Here is a 17,498-nt window from a genome sequence, read left to right as displayed (position 1 = left end):
ACATGGCCCAGACTAACATTACCCATCTCCTGTTTCGACTCGCAACTTTTCTTGGCAGGTACTGTGATCTAGACCTGCTATTAAATCATTAAATTTTAACACGTAGGGCCTGGCACAGTGGCCTAGCTGCTAAAGTCCTTGCCTTGAACACGCCGGGATCCCATATGGGTTCTAATCCCAGCAGCCTTGCTTCCCATCCAGCTCCCTGCTTGTAGCCTGGAAAAGTAGCCAAGGACAGCCCAAAGCCTTGTGACTCTACACCCACATGGGAGACCCGGAAGAGCTCTTGGCTCCTGACTTCTGGTCGGCACAGCACTGGCTGCTGCATTTACCTGGGGAGTGAATCAATGGATGGAAGATCTTCTCTGTATATCTGACTTTGTAATAAAAATAAATAAATCTTTTAAAAAAAATTTAACAGATAATTAGTTGTTTTAAATTTTCCTTTACTTTTTAATAAATTCACTTCATTTTTAATGATGTTTACATAATTGAGAACGGTACATGCCCATGTGGACCACTAGATAGGATGGGAATGTCAAGAAAAGGGGTACGGTGGATGAAACAACTGTGTGCAATCTCTTTTTTTCTTCCTGTATCTGGGGAGCATGGGGAGAAAAGCGCAGAGAGCTGTTTCCAGCAGCCCAGCTAAATTAGTACCCAGAAATGAGGGGACAGCCACCTGATGTCATCCCATGATCCCCGATTGGAGCATGTTCTGAGGGTACTGCGTAAGTGGTCGTGATGGTTCTGAGATGATGTTAGTTTTTTTGTTGTTTTTTTTGTAAACAATTATTTATTTATATTGGAAAGTCAGATATACAGAGAGGAGGAGAGACAGAGGAAGATCCTCCATCCTCTGGTTCACTCCCCAAACAGCCACAATGGCTGGAGCTGAGCCGATCCGAAGCCAAGAGCCCTCAGTCGCTTCCGAGTCTCCCACATGGATTCAGGGTCCCAAGGCCATCCTCTACCACTTTCCTAGGTCACAAACAGGGAGCTGGGTGGGAAGCAAGGCTACCGGGATTAGAACTGGTGCGCATATGGGATCCTGGTGTGTTCAAGGCAAGGACTTTAGTTGCTAGGCCACCGCACTGGGCCCTGATGTTGATTTCTTTGCTCCAAAATTGAGGAAATACTTCCAAGGTCCATTTGCTGATGCAGTCCACCTTAGCGTCTTAATCCACCCAGATAATTGTTGACAAACTTGTCTGGAAGAATTGTCCAGTTTGTTCTGCCCTCCATGGTACTAGACATCTTGCATACACCTCAATGAATTGGTTTTCATAACTGCCATGAGCATCTGGGCATGCTGTCCACTGCATAGGCCTTAGCAACCGTGGGGACCAAACTCTTTTTTGTTTTTTAAAGATTTATTCATTTTATTACAGCCAGATATACACAGAGGAGGAGAGACAGAGAGGAAGATCTTCCGTCCAATGATTCACTCCCCAAGTGAGCCGTAACGGGCCGATGCACGCTGATCCGAAGCCGGGAACCTGGAACCTCTTCCGGGTCTCCCATGTGGGTGCAGTGTCCCAATGCATTGGGCCGTCCTGGACTGCTTTCCCAGGCCACAAGCAGGGAGCTGGATGGGAAGTGGAGCTGCTGGGATTAGAACCGGCGCCCATATGGGATCCCGGGACTTTCAACGTGAGGACTTTAGCTGCTAGGCCATGCCGCCGGGCCCGGGACCAAACTCTTACACATGCATTCCATGGTCAGACCATAGATCCTGTGATTTTCACCGTGGGTTAAGTAATGAGTGCAGTGGTCCGGGGGAGTACGTTCCAAAAGAAACTTTGCTAGAGGTGACCGAGACTTGACTCCTGTGTGTGCCAGTCAGTGCAGGTTCCGGCTCAGTTTGTACCTCAAATCAGTGTACACACACACACACTGATGATTGCAATCATCTGTTCTATATCTTCTCATTAGCTGTTTATGATAGTAAATGAAATCACAAATTAAATTGCAAGCCTGTTTTAATATACTTTATCATCCAAGTGACATTTTAATGAATGCTATTAAATGTCATTGTGTTTTATAAATGCATGTTAGTAAAGATCTTTAAATATGTCAACATTTATTTGAGATTGCCATGTCAACACAAAAATTCAAGACCAATATTCATTTGAGTTTATCATTAGCCCTTATTTTGAAGCTGAGAAGAAGAAAAATGACTTTTTAGTTATTTTCTGGCTTTGGGTGAGGGTTGGTTGAGCTAGCCGCAGTACTAGCTGGCAGAGGCTGGCACTTGGAGCTAATTCTGTCAAGTCAAATGCCAGAACTACCTGGAGAGTGCATAATCTGGGAGTGAGTGTGGCCTAGTAGGGAGATAGTAGTGGGCACCTCCTTCGGGGCTACCACTCTCATTCATTGGGCAGCACGAACACCAGGACAGTAGCAGGGGTGGCTGTACAGAAGGGCACCTGCCAGTAGGTGTGTGGGCTGGATAGTAGGTTGGTTGGGTTGAGCTGGGCTTCAATGCCCACCGACACGTGTGAGAGCTAAACAGGATGTGGGACAGACTTGACAAGCCTGCGGTGTGTACTGGCAAGCATGGGAACCAGGGTAGGGGGCAGAACTGGTGGGGCTTATGGGGAGTCGCCCCAACTAGGCTGCAGCTCCAACCGGTTTGCGTGAGGACCGAGTATGAAGTGGGCAGGATCGAACTGGACTACAGCACCCGTTGGTTCACGAGGAAGACAGGGCTGGAAACAGAACGAACCCAGCAATCCCAACGACCAGCATGAGCATAAGCTGATTGGTGTGAGGGACGGTGTTGGACTGTGTACTAGCAAACTCGCGCAAGAATCAGGCCTGGGATCATCTCAGATGAAGTTTCTTTGGAGATCCCTCCAACTGAACTGCTGATCTCAGAACCCCAACCATGAAGAGACTGTCAGCCAGTGGATTCTGAATAGGGTTCATTGCAATTGGAACTGAGAGATTGGCAGGAATCCAGAACTGATGAACTATCAAAACTGTATGAGCAGGACCCTCAGAGCATGCCTCCCATTGGGGATCTGGGATGGGTGGGAGGTTGGGTGGGGCTTTTCCCTTTGTTTTTTTCCCTGACCCCAGATACAGGGTAAAATGATATTGATGTGGAAACAATGGTATTACCCACTTTCACCCTGTAGCCCTTGACACTTTGTTCCCTAATCAACTAAGTAAGATTATTAAAAATATATATATATCTCCTCTGGGTCCTTTAAAAATTTTCTTTCCTAATGACTGCAATGATCAATAAAAAAGAAAAGAAGAAGAAAAAAAAAGTATCCAAACTTTAAAAAACACTGTACCTGTTCCTTCATTGCCCATGAGTTCGTCTGGGTTTCAAAATTTCTTATACATAAACTTAAGAGTGATTTGCTTCACTCTAAAAATAGATCAAATGAGGCAACTTGTATATGAAAATTTTAATAACGCTGAAAGCATGTATTATCACATAAAATGTCCAAAAGAAGGGAACAATTGTATGTTCATAGGGAAGAGACTAAAAGAAAATAAATACCAAGCTATTGCAGAGGTCAGCTTATGATAGTGAAATCATGGCTTTTCCCCCTTTCTATTTTTTCTTTTCAGGTTTCTAAATTTGCCACAGTGGGCATCTATATACTCTTTTGCACTAGGTGGGAAAGTGTAAGCAATGCTAATGTAGGCACTGTTGTAAAGCAGAAAAGTTTCAGAAGGAAGCAATGGTTAGGAGGCAGTGGACAGGGCCTGCCCTCTGGCTTGGCTCCTGCTGGGCTCCCGCTGGGAGGCCTGCAGGCTGCATGGGCCTGGCCTCTAAGGGGGCTGAGGTTTCTGGGCATCTTAACTATCAGCTTTTAAGACAATCTTAAAATCCTGTAATGAGAAGATGAAAATAACTAATAGCAAGCCTGTTTAGATGTTGTTTCTTATAGCATTTACATGGAAGTAAAAACGTCCCCTGAGTGGTTGAATAGTTAGATACAAAGACTCATTTTCAAGTGAACTCTAAAGTAGAAATGATAATCTGATAAAAAATGAGAATGTGAGAAATGAGATATTTTATGTTCTTCAAAGTAAAATGTACTTTTGTTATAGTTATCCTGGTAACACTTGACAGTTTTGTATTCCCGAACTTTAGATGGAAAGGCCTTAAGAAATCTTCTAGGCTCTGTTTTCCGACATGAATAGCAGGGCCCATCTACTTGGCCCTTCTTCAGCTGCTTTTCTATGTTGTTTTGTTTTGTTTTTAAGATTTATTTTATTGGAAAGGCAATTTACAGGGAGAATTAGAGATAAAGATCTTCCATCTGCTGGTTCACTTCCCAAACTGCTGTAATGGCCAGAGCTGAACTGATCTGAATCCAGGAGCGAGGAGCTTCTTTTGAGTCTCCCACGCAGGTGCAGGATCCCAAGGCTTTGGGCTGTTCTCTTCTGCTTTCCCAGGCCACAAGCAGGGAGCTGGATGGGAAGTGAAACAGTTAGGACACAAGCTAGTGCCCATATGGGTTCCTGGCACTTGCAAGGTGAGCATTTGCTCATTGAGCTATGGCGCCAGGCCCTGTGTTACGCATATTATTATCAGGGAGCTGGATTGAAGTGGAGCAGCCTTAACCTGAACCAGCACCCAAATGGAAAGCTCGCATCCCGAGTGGCAGCAAGAATCTGCTAAGAAATTCTCATCAACGCTGACTGCATTAATTTGGTATAATGTACACCATTTATCCCTGATTTGGGGACTGAGGCCTTTTGTTGTCATTTCAGTATGATACAAATCTAGTTGTCAGCTTGTCAGACAGTCTTAAAATGCTTTAAGGAGCAGTAGAAATTGATCAGTTTTCTGTCTCCATAGGTTATTTTCCATTTCCTAGAATTTTCATGAAAATGCAACCATAGACTGCTTTTTTTAAATCTAATTTCCTTCATCTAAGTTAGCCATTTTTAGAAAAGATTTATTTATTTCTATTGCAAAGTCAGATATAGAGAGAGGAGTAGAGACAGAGAGGAAGATCTTCCATCTGATGATTCTCTCCCTAAGTGACCGCAAAGGCTGGTGCTGTGCCAGTCCGAAGCCAGGAGCCAGGAATTTCCTCCCGGTCTTCCACGTGGGTGCAGGGTCTCAAGGCTTTGGCCTGTCCTTGACTGCTTTCCCAGGCCACAGGCAGGGAGCCTGATGAGAAGTGGAGCTTCTGGGATTAGAACGGGCACCCATATGGGATCCCGGGGCGTTCAAGGCAAGGACTTCAGCTGCCAGGCCACCATGCCAGGCCCTAGATTAGCCAGTTTTGAATCCATGCATATTATTAAATGTACTAATGCTTCCTTTTTATTACTAAATAGTGTTGCATTATATGAATAGGTTACAGGCTTTTTAAAAAAGATCTACTTATCACTTGATTGATGTGGATTTTAGTTTTTGGAATCTTAAACATAAAGCTCGATAAGAAAATTTGTTTAGAAATATGCGTATGATCATAAATTCATTTCCATAGCGAAATACCTAGAAGTACGTTGGTTGCATTCAGTGAAAAGCTGTAGTCTGACTTTTAGTGGAAACAGTGCTTTCCAAAGTTACACTGTTTCCTGTTCACACTAGCGGTATGTCAGTCCAGGTGCCCCTTGTTCTTGCCAGACTATATGTGGTTAGTTTTTCCCTGTTAGCCATTCTAGCATGAGTGGCAGACCACTGAGGTTTCTGTTTCACTTCTTTGATAGTAAATGATACTAGACATGTTTTTAAGATACGTTCTTTAAGTATTCTGGATGTAAACTTTTTTTTTTTGTCTGCAGCCTGACGCAATAGCCTAGTACCTAAATCCTTACCTTTCATATGCCAGGATCCCACACGGGTGTCAGTGAGTGTCCTGCTGCCCTGTCTCCCATCCAGCTCCCTGCCAGTGGCCTGGGAAAGCAGTTGAGGACGGCCCAAAGCCTTGGGATCTGTTTCCTTTTGGTTGTATGTGTATATCAGTTCATGCAGTTCCACGTGTTAGGAAGACATTTTTCCTGCAATGATTTGCCTTTGCCACTTTGCCGAAAATCAATTGACCAAACACACGTGCGTCTATTTCTGAACTCTTTTCATTCCGTTGACCCGCATGTTTCATCTCCCCACCAGTACCAAAGGTCTTTGCCTGCTGTTACTTTGTGGTAATCTTAAAAGCACACAGGAAGAAATATTCTTCGATTTTTTTTAAAAAATAAAGCTTGCTTAAAAATGAGGAAATCAGAAAAACCCATTCAGAAATATAGTAGGCAGAGAGGAGAAGGATGGGAAGGAGATGTTTCTGATTTCATCTGTGTTCGGCATTGTAAAATAACAAACTCCCCCAGTTACTCTGGGTGCCTTTTTTCTTAAGATTTATTTTTGATTAGAAAGGCAGATTTTTTTTTCTTTAAAGATATATTTATTTTTATTGGAAAGTCGGATTTACAGAGACAAGGAGAGGTAGAAAGATCTTCTGTCCACTGGTTCTCTCCCCAAGTGTCCTCAACAGCTGGAGCTGCTGAGTTGATCCAAAGCCGTGATCCAGGAGCCTCTTCTGGGTCTCCGACGTAGGTGCAGTGTCCCAAGGCTTTGGGCTGTCCTTAACTACTTTCCCAGGCCACAAGCAGGGAGCTGGGTGGAGCTGCTGGGATTAGAACCGGCGCCCACATGAGATCCTGGTGCTTAGAAGGCGAGGATTTTTTTTTTTTAAAGATTTATTCATTTTATTACAGCCAGATATACACAGAGGAGGAGAGACAGAGAAGAAGATCTTCCGTCCAATGATTCACTCCCCAAGTGAGCCGCAACGGCCGGTGCATGCCGATCCGATGCCGGGAACCTGGAACCTCTTCCGGGTCTCCCACGCGGGTGCAGGGTCCCAATGCATTGGGCCGTCCTCGACTGCTTTCCCAGGCCAGAAGCAGGGAGCTGGATGGGAAGTGGAGCTGCTGGGATTAGAACCGGCGCCCATATGGGATCCCAGGGCTTTCAAGGGGAGGACTTTAGCCGCTAGGCCACGCCGCTGGGCCTGAAGGCGAGGATTTAACCGCTAAACCATTGCGCTGGGACCTGAGTATAGTTTTGATCGAGATTGCATTGAATCTGCAACTACATTTGGGCAGTTTTTTATTTTGTTCTTGAGTTTTTCTTAGCAATATTCTGTAGTTTTCTGTGTTGGAGCCTCATTATGTGTTTTGTTAAATACATTCGTAGAGAGTATATTTTTTTATGGTACTACTATAAATGGGATTTTTTAAAATAAAAGATTTATTGATTTATTTTTAATGGAGAGTGAGATATACAGAGAGGAGAGACAGTGAGGAAAATCGTTTGTCCAATGGTTCACTCCCCAAGTAGCCACAATAGCCAGAGCTGAGCCGATCCGAAGCCAGGAACCAGGAGCCTCCTCTGGGTCTCGTGTATGGGTGCAGGGTCCCAAGGCTTTGGACTGTCCTTGACTGCTTTCCCAGGCCACGAGCAGGGAGCTGGATGGGAAGTGGAGCTGCCGGGATTAGAACCTGCGCCCATATGGGATCCCAGTGTGCTCAAGGTGAGGACTTTAGCCGCCAGGCCAATGCGCCGGGCCCATGGGATTGATTTTTGTTGTTGTTTTTTAAATTTATTTGGGGATTGATTTTTAATACATTAACCTTTTGTCCTGAAATTTGGTTAAATGTACTTATTCTTGTGTACACATTTATAGCCATTTTTCTCAGTCTTTATGCCTCTGTACGTGTGTCCATGTGCATGTGCATGCACTGTTGTTGTCCTCATGTCATTTCCTTGACTGGAACCACCCAGAATAGTATTGAATACAAGTGATGAACCCAGGTCTCCTCACCTTGTGCCTGATCTCAAGCTGAGAAGTTCATCCTTTAATGATTAACTATGATGCTAGTGGTAGGGCTTTGTTGTTTGTTTGTTTCTTTTTTTTTTTTCATAAATGATTCATTTCTTTGACGATTTAAAATTTTTTTTAGAGTTTTGGAAGGCAGGGTAATAGGGAGAAAGAGAAGTGGAAGGGTCTTAGATCCACAGTTTTATTTCTCAAATGTCACGGGCAGAGCCTGGCTGAAGCCAGGAGCCTGAAACTCCATCCTCGTCTCCAGCATAGGTGACAGGGGCCCAAGCCTTGTTGGAGCCTTCCCAGCCATAATCGCCAGGAGTTGGATCTGCCTTGAACCTGTGTTCCCATATGGGATGCCAGCATTGCAGGTGGAGGAGGGTTAACCTGCCAGACCACAACCCTATTATGGATTTTAATAAGTAAAATTTATGTTTACTATGTTCATTGTCCTTCCTTCCTGAAGATCTAAGTTCCTCTCTAAAATTTCCACTTGGTTATTCTCGCACTGATTTTTCTTTCTTTGATGAGAACTTCATTTTTTATTCATTCGTTTTGTTCATGTTTATATCACGAGACAAGAGTAGCTACCTCTTTTTTTTTTTTTTTTTGAGTATCTACCTCTTAAGTCTGTGTGATAATTTCATTGTTTTTATCATCTTGTCATTTGTGGATTCCAATTAAAAAAAAGATTTATTGATTTTTATTGGTAAGTCAGATATATAGAGAGGAGGAGAGACAGAGAGGAAGATCTTCTGTCCAATGATTCACTCCCCAAGTGAGCCGCAACGGCCGGTGCTGCGCCGATCCAAAGCCAGGAACCTGGAACCTCTTCCAGGTCTCCCACGCAGGTGCAGTGTCCCAAGGCCTTGGGCCGTCCTCAACTGCTTTCCCAGGCCACAAGCAGGGAGCTGGATGGGAAGTGGAGCTGCCGGGCTTAGAACGGGCGCCCATATGATCCATATGATCCATATGTGATCCTGGCACATTCAAGGCGAGGACTTTAGCTTCTAGACCACCATGCCAGGCCCAGATTCCAATTTTTTTGAGAGCTTGTCAGATTTTGCTACTGCTTTGTATGTCAAGTGTTTCTGTGTTATATCCTAGACATAGTGGGTTTCATGTATAGATTCTGTGTGCTGTTATAAATTTGTGCAGGACAGGTGCAAGCCGGCACTTATCCTGATTGTAGATCACAGTTCTCTCTGCTCTCTGTTGACAGGGTTCTTGTTTAGTTTCTTTGGTGCTTGCTAAGGGCTGAGCTGTTTGGGGCTGCCTTGCCTCTTCCTGAACCTGACACCTTGGGCCATCACTCCCAGCATAGCAGTCTCTCTGTCTGGCTTTCTCCTCCCTGCTTCCTCAGCAATGTGACCCCTCCGGGTGCCTTGGCCTGAAAGCATGGGGGCTGTGGACGTTCACGTGGCACCTGTGTCTCACTGCAGAGACTCAGCCGTGGGGCACAGCCACTAGAAACAAAAGAACAAGAATGGGGAGAACTCCTGAACCCGCTGCAGTCAGCCTACTCTGCTTTGTTTCCTACTGTCTTTGGGTGCTTCATTCCTTCTCGTGTGTTTTGTCTCTAGATTGTAGCTACAGTGAATTTAAACTGCTGTCACAGCACTGGAATATGTGTGTATATGTGGTTGTCACAAGGTGTCTTCATTGTGATTGGTCTAGGTAACTTAGACTCAAAAAGCAGAGACCTCAAGTCTTGAGTCAGTTGCTCCCTCTTTGTGTGGTTGCTTTTGTCTCCAGCTGTCTCTCAGACTGGAGCAGGAAATAGATGTGAATGGCTTTTGACAAACTGTGCTTAGAAAAAAGGTAATGCAAGAATATCCAGCTCCCTGCTAAAATCAACATTTGGCGGCTGTCTTACTGAAAAGTTGCCCAGAGGGCACATATTGCCTCACACATTAAAGTGATTTAATTTTATTAGATTAATTTCTTACTCATATCCAGCGGAGACCACTGACATTAAAGGACTAGAGTGTTAATTAGGAAAAGAAAGAGAAAGGCATTAGTTTAGAGGTTTCTGGCACAGGGTACAGCCTGGGAGTGAGTAGTCCTAAGAATACAAAGATACGTGCATCAGTCCCAGTGAGGCAAAGACTTTGAGGGGAAGGATTCTCACGGACTGAGGGACTTTTGTTTTTTCCAGATTTATTTATTTTTATTGGAAAGGCTGGAGTACAGAATTATTTCCCAAGTTGTAGGCTGGGCTGATGAGCAGCAGCGTCCAATGCTGCTGCTGATTCAAAAACACCTCAGACCCAGAAAGTAGCGGCTCCAGTGCCTAGCTGAGATTATGCTGTCTGCAGAGAGTAAATGGAGCAGTTGTCACTCTTGTCTTTATACAGTGGTCCTGATAACAGATATTGCTTGTTCCTTGATACATTTCTTTGTATCTTTTTTTTAAAAAGATTTATTAAGTTTATTACAAAGTCAGATATACAGAGAGGAGGAGAGACAGAGAGGAAGATCTTCCGTCCGATGATTCACTCCCCAAGTGAGCCGCAACGGCCGGTGCGTGCCGATCCGATGCCGGGAACCTGGAACCTCTTCCAGGTCTCCCACGCGGGTGCAGGGTCCCAATGCATTGGGCCGTCCTCAACTGCTTTCCCAGGCCAGAAGCAGGGAGCTGGATGGGAAGTGGAGCTGCCAGGATTAGAACCGGCGCCCATATGGGATCCCGGGGCATTCAAGGCGAGGACTTTAGCCGCTAGGGCTTGCCGCCGGGCCCCTCTTGGTATCTCTTCAATGTTTTATCTTTGCATTTCCAGTTTTTTTCCTGTAGCTTATTGATAAGATAATTTTGGAAACTTCTGAAGAGGTAGATTATGCATGTTTCCTCTACATCTTTTACTTTATTGCATGGAATTATGCATAAAATTTTAATTTTACAGCCATTCCTTATTAAAAATGTTAAGTATCAGGCTGGCATTACAGAATAGTACATCACATGGGCACCAGTTTGTGTCCCAGCTGCGCCACATCCCATCCAGCTTGCTGCTGATGGCCTGGGCAGAGCTGCGGAGGATGGTTTAAGTGCGTGGGCCCCTGCACCCACGTGGAGACCCTGAAGAAGCTCCTGGGTTGTTCTTTGGATTGGCGCAGCCCGGGCGTTGCAGCCATATGGGAAGTGAGCTGCAGATAGAGTTTCTCTCTGTGTGTCTGTATGTCTCCTTCTCTCTCTCTTTCCAACAAATTCATAAATCTGAAAAAAATTAAGTGATACTAGAAAATAAACCACCTAAACATGCTAAAGACAGTTTACTAAGATATAGCAGAGCTATCAAAATGTTAATTTTTTTGTAGATTTATTTTAAAGACATTAATTTGAGAGAAAGAGAAGAGAGATCTTCCATTTGCTGGTTCACTACCCAGATGGCTGCAATGATTGGGGCTGGGCCAGGCCACAGGAGCTCACAAGGAGCTAGTAGCTTCATCTGGGTCTCCCATATGGGTGCAGAGGCCCAGTCACTTGGACATTCTGTGCTGCTTTTCTAGACGTGTCAACAGGGAGCTGGACTGGAAGTGGAGCAGCTGGAACTTGAACTAGTCCCTTCACGGGATGCCAGTGCTTCAGGTGGTGGCTTAACCCACTGTGCCTTAAAATATGTTCCTGAACTAGCCCCAAAATATGAAATGCTGAAACTATTACCATGAAAATGATAAGCAATACAAAATTACTAGTATAACAATTATCTTATTGTTTTAGAAAAAGTTTTATTTATTTTTATTGGAAAGTCAGACTTATAGAGAGAAGGCGAGACAGAGAGAGAGAGAGAGAGATCTTCCGTCTGCTGGTTTGCTCCCCTCTCACCCCCCAGTAGCTGCAATGGCCAGGAGCTTCTTCCAGGTCTCCCATGCGGGTGCAGGGTCCCAAGGCTTTAGACCATCCTCTGCTGCTTTCCCAGGTCACAAGCAGGGAGCTGGATGGGAAGTGGAGCAGCCGGGATTAGAACAGGCGCCCATATGGGATCCTGGTGTATGCAAGGTGAGGAGTTTAACTACTAGGCTACTGCACCAGGCCTGTCATTTTGGGGAAGCTTGAGAAGACATGTACAACGTGTCAATTTCAGTAGAATCTTATGAGGATTAAGTGACGTAAAACACAGTCAAGTCCAGCTTGTCCACATAACGCACTGAGAAACTGTGGGGCAGCAGGGCAGCTGCCGCAGTTACTCCGCAAACTGGCAAGAAGTTTTCACATGGAGTCCCTGGCCCCTAGTTAATCTGGCAGCTGGAGCGTGTGTGTTTTCTCCTTCTCTGAAGTCAACCACGGTCACAAAGGGTACAGAAAAGATGCTAACTCAGGCTGGCCTCCAAAACAAGCGTAGGTTGGAGGCCCTGCTGCCCCATTTCCGGTGTAGCTCCTGCCTGATGCACCTGAGAAGGCAGTAGGAGAAGGCAGTAGGGCTCAAGCAGGGACCCCTGTCCCCCATTGGGAGACCAGAATGAACTTCTGAGCTGTTGTCATTGGCCTGGGCAACCTCAATCATTGCTCCCATTTGAGGGTGCAAGCCGGCAGGTTGACAGGCTCTTCTCTCTCTCCCTCTGTCTCTGAAACTCTTTCAAGTGAATAAAATAAATCTTTAAGAAAGATAACTCATAAGGGAAGACATAAAGATTTGTAACAGTTTTTTAAAACTAATTTTTATTGGAAAGTCAGATTTATAGAGAGGAAAGACAGAAAGATCTTTCGGCTGCTTCACTCCTCAAGTAATTGCAATGGCAGGGGCTGAGCGGGTCTGGAGCCAGGAGTCATGAGCTTCCTCCGGGTTTCCCACACGGGTGCAGGTTCCCAAGGCTTTGGGCCGTCCTCAACTGCTTTCCCAGGCCACAAGGTGGGAGCTGGTTGGGAAGTGAAGCAGCTGGGACATGAACCAGTGCCCATATGGGATCCTAGCGTGTTCAAGGTGAATACTTGAACCACTAGCCTGCTGCACTGAGCCCTTTAACGGTTTCTGTGTAAGCAAAAGTGAAGAAAGAACTGATGACTGGGGTCACGGGAGGATGCAGACTGGCTACCTATGGAAGTTAGTACAGCAGGGATACAAGCCTGTTTATCCTGAGATGACTGAAGAAGTGTTGTAGGTTAAGCCTCCACGTATAACACCAGTATCTCATGGGTGTACCTGTTTGAGTCCCAGGTGCTCTACTTCCAATCCAGTTTCCTGCAAATAACTGGGCAAGCGGTGACTGTGGCTGGGTCAGGCCTATGTCAGGAGGTTGGCAATCCTGGGTCTCCCATTTGGGGACAGGAGCCTAAACACTTGGGCCATCTGATGTTGCTTTCCTAAGTGTGTTAGAGAGCTGGATTGATATGGAGCAGCTGGGACTTCAAGTGGAGCTCATATGGAATGCTGACATTGAAGGCAGTGGCTTAACTTGCTGTGCCACAACTCCAGCCCCACAATCAGAGAAACTCAAAAGTAAGTTTTTTGGGGGGAAAAAGAATTCCATGGACAGCATGGAAATTGCAGCTGAGGTATGTTAGAGCAGCAGATTATTTTTATTTTGAGGTGTTTTAAAGATTTATTTATTTGAAAAGCAGAGTTATAGGGAGAAGCAGAAAGAGACGAAGAGAGATTTCATCTTCTGGTTACTCCGCAAATGGCCAGAGTGACCAGAACAGGTTTAGTTCGAAGTCAGGAGCTGGAAGCTTCATCCAGGGTCTGCCATGTAGGTGTAGGGTCCTTTGGATTTGGGCCATCTTTTGCTTTCCTTGGTATACAGCAGGGTGCTGTGTGCGAGTGGATCAACTAGGACTTGAACTAGAACGCGTATGGGATGCCAGCACTGCAGATAGCTGCTTTACGTGCTATGCTATAGTGCACACCCCAAGAGATTGTTTTTTTTTCCTTTATAAGATTTATTTATTTTTATTACAAAGTCAGATATACAGAGAGAAGGAGAGACAGAGAGAAAGATCTTCTGTCCGATTATTCACTCCCCAAGTGACCGCAACGGCCAGTGCTGCGCCAGTCCAAAGCCAGGAGACAGGAACTTCCTCCAGGTCTCCCACGTGGGTGCAGGGTCCCAAGGCTTTGGGCCATCCTGATTGCTTTCCCAGGCCACAAGCAGGGAGCTGGATGGGAAGTGGAGCTGCTGGGATTAGAACCAGCGTCCATATGATCCTGGCACGATCAAGGCGAGGACTTTAGCCACTAGGCCATGGCACTGCCCCCCCCCCCTTTTTTTTCTTTGAAAGAAGGAAAAAAAACCCTAAACTTATTTTAAAATTTCAGTATGTGACCATGCAGGGATATCCTTTTTTGTTTTTTTAATATTATTTGAAAGGCAGTTACAGGGTGCAGGGGAGACAGAAAGAGAGAGGGCATACCTCTGATAGATTTCTCCCCAAACTGAAGCAATGTCTAAGACTAGGTGAAATTTTAGTATTGCACTTAGAACTCTGTCCTGGTGTCATGTGGGTGATAGGTGGCCAGGTACTTGGAGCATCTGAAATTTGATTTGGAGCTCGTATGGAATCTGCCATCACAGGCAGCTTAACCTGCTATGCCATGATGTAGGCCCCATCGTAATCTTTCTTTCTTTTAAGAATTATTCATTTTTATTGGAAAGTCAGATTTAAGGAGAGAAGGAAAGGCAGAGAGAAAGACTTTCCATCCAGTGGTTCACTGCCTAAGTGGCCGCAATGAGCAGAGCCGAGCTTATCTGAAGCCAGGAGCTAGGAGCCAGGAGTTTCTTCTCTATCTCCCACGTGGGTGCAGGGTCCCAAAGCCTCAACTGCTTTCCCAGGCCACAAGCGGGGAGCTAGATGGGAAGTGAAGCAGCTGGGATACAAATGGGTGCCCATATGGGATCCCAGCACATGCAGTGCAAGGACTTCAGCCACTAGGTCACTGCGCTTGACCCTAATCTTTTGTGTGTGTGTTCTTTTACTATGTTGTAAAATTAAATGAAGCATAAAAATATCCATTATATTCAGAGTTTCATTTTAGTTTTTAAAGAGAACTGGCTTTATTTCATATTGGCTATTCATCAACAAATAGTTCCCTTTGGAGTTTTTGGACCATTGGATTTGTGTTTAGTGTTCTGGGAGGTAATAATATAAAATGCCTTTATTACGGTCTTACTTGAACTTTTTAAGTGGCAGTTCAAGGTGCTTTTGTGGTGGGAGCACAGGCTATAGAGTTGGCTATTCCTGTCCAAATCCCAGATTGATCATCAAATATATGGCAGTACTCTGCTCAGTTAGGCTTTTCCGTTCTCTTTTCTGCATCTGTATCATGAAGGGGGTATTAGTACCTAACAGGGCTGTGATGATGATTAAGACAGACTTGTAAGTTTCCCAGAACACTGTGTAGCGTGTACTGAATGCTGCATAATAATATCCATTATAATCATTAGGTGTATGTACTAGTACATATTATATATACCTATGGTTAAGAGAAATGTGTGCCTAAAAGATAAAAAAGTAAAACAGTGGAACACTGGACAGATGTGGTGCAGTGGAGCGGCTGTCCTTTCTGGATGCTTGCACGCCCTGGCAGGGGACTGCGGTCCCGTTGTTCTCCTTCCTTCCAGCTTCTTGCTCACCTATCCTAAAAAGAAACAGGTAATGGCTCATGTCCTTGGGCCTCTCCCACCGACATGGGAGACTCAACTGTTGTTCTGGACCCTGTGCTTCAGCCTGCTTTGGCCTCTGCCTATTTGGGACAGTCAGAGAGTAAACCAGTAGACACAGTGACATTCATTCATTCCCTCTTTCCTCTGTCTTTAGAGTAGTTTAAAACAAACAAATAAATATTTGTGATACAATAAGCTGTCCTGAGGACCAGCATAATGGCATAGTGTGCTATTCCTCTGCCCGCGGTGCTGCCACCCCCATATGGGTGTCATCTTATGTCCTAATTGTTCCATTTCCAATCCAGCTCCCTGCTTAGGCCTGGGAAGCAGCAGAGGATGGCTTAAATCTTTGGGTTACTCATGTGGAGACCCAGAGGGAACTCCTGGTTTTGAATTGGCTCAGCTTTAGCCACTGTCGCCTTGTGGGGAAAAAGGCAGCAGATGGAAGACCTCTGTCTCCTTCTCTCTCTGTAGAATCTGTCATTATCTGTGGCACCAGGGCAGGGTGTGGAGAATGAATGAATGAATGAGTTCCTGCGTTGTAACTTCCATTGGGAGGGTTGTACCCGGTTGTGGTATCCCTCCTTGGGTAATTTAAGACAGCATAGTGATGTGTTGATAAGGATACAGAAGTGAAATATCATAAATTTAAGTGTTGCATTTCTGTTCCAGGTGTCCATTAGCCAGGTGAAAGTAGCAGAACCATGGCTCAGTTCCCAACACCTTTTGGTGGTAAGTTTTCAGAAACTTCTCTTTTAATGTATTTTGAATCCCAAGTTTTAAAACTTGGGATAATGACAAATTTTAAATGGGAAAAATAGGATAATATAATCCTTCTTGTACTTCATCATCTAATCGCAAAAATTACCAACTTATGGCCAATATTGTTCCCCTTGAGTTCATCAGTAGAAATTCCCAGGCATAGTAACATTACTAAAAATATTTTTATATATATATAGCTATATGATAAGTACCTTTCCCTATAAAGCTGTATAATGGAAAATAATAGAAGAGCGAAGTGCACTTCTGTAATGCTATGATCAGACCTATAAAAATTTCAACATCACATATTTAGTGTATGTTAAATTTTTTTCCAATAGATTCATTTTTTTCTTATGATTTGTTCAAATTGGTGTCTAAGTAACGTGCATACATTACATTAGTTGTTGAGCTATTCCTTTCGAGGCCTATTTCTTATTCTTGTTGGGTCTTTCATCTTACTTTAACTATTTGAAAGATCCACTCTACATAAAATGTATTTTTGAAAAAGATTTATTTATTTTTATTGAAAAGGCAGATTAGATTTACTGAGAGCAAGAGAGGCACTGCACAAATGGCCTCAGTGGCCAGAGCTGAGCTGATCTGAGGCCAGGAGCCATTAGCTTCTTTCGGTCCCAAGGCTTTGGACCGTCCTCGACTGCTTTCCCAGGCCACGAGCAGGGAATTGGATGGGAAGTGGGACAGCTGGGATACTAACTGGTGCCCGTGTGGGATCCCAGCACAATCAAGTTGAGGATTTAGCCACTGAGCCATCGTACCGGTTCCCATAAAATGTATTTTTAAGTGGTTTTTTTCTAACCACCATAGGAAATAATCGTATGTTCTTCTTGCTTAGCTTGGAAATGCTTCTTTTTCCTGTTTTTTAAATTAAAGAGATTGTGCTTGTTGACAGATCACTTTTGGCAGCTGTAACCTCATGTCAGCGATGAGTGAGCATGCACCAAACCCTGTTCTGTGATGATCTGTCCAAGTTCCTGTCGTGTGTGCATGTACCCAGAACTGTGAATTGCGCAGCCACTAGTCATTCTGTTTGATATTCTTGAAAAAAAAATTTTTTTTTTTGGTTCTTCTTAATTTCTGCGTAATTTTTGGTTGTCGTTTTTCTGCTGTTTATTGTTCCAAGATGCTTTGTGACAAGGCAGTAATAACCTGCTCTGGAATTTGCACGACTCCAACCACGGTGAGGTCCTGGAGCCCACCTGCTCCTTCAAGCTTAACACAGTGCTGAGTACACATACGATGACTGAGAGGCTGCCCACCTCACCTGCCCTCATCACAGCAGGCCCACTAGAGAGGAGAGCTGCAAGGTTTAGA

The 17,498-nt window shown here is 44.6% G+C and overlaps 1 protein-coding gene across 7 annotated transcripts in view; it reads left to right on the top strand.

Annotated features, from left to right (window-relative positions):
• ITSN1 (intersectin 1) overlaps positions 1 to 17,498 on the top strand; it is a 209,186-nt gene that overhangs the window by 47,204 nt on the left and 144,484 nt on the right. For all 7 annotated transcript variants that reach the window (XR_009245151.1, XR_009245150.1, XM_058661672.1 and 4 more), the window contains exon 2: positions 16,077 to 16,136. Coding sequence is in view for 5 of the 7 variants with exons in the window: in XM_058661672.1 (XP_058517655.1) it covers positions 16,109 to 16,136 (28 nt within the window). In the remaining 2 variants the exon portion in view is untranslated. The remainder of the gene's footprint in view (positions 1 to 16,076; positions 16,137 to 17,498) is intronic.

Source organism: Ochotona princeps, chromosome 3 (genome assembly GCF_030435755.1).
Source record: "Ochotona princeps isolate mOchPri1 chromosome 3, mOchPri1.hap1, whole genome shotgun sequence".
Taxonomy (NCBI): domain Eukaryota; kingdom Metazoa; phylum Chordata; class Mammalia; order Lagomorpha; family Ochotonidae; genus Ochotona; species Ochotona princeps.
This window is presented reverse-complemented; position numbering and strand designations above follow the sequence as displayed.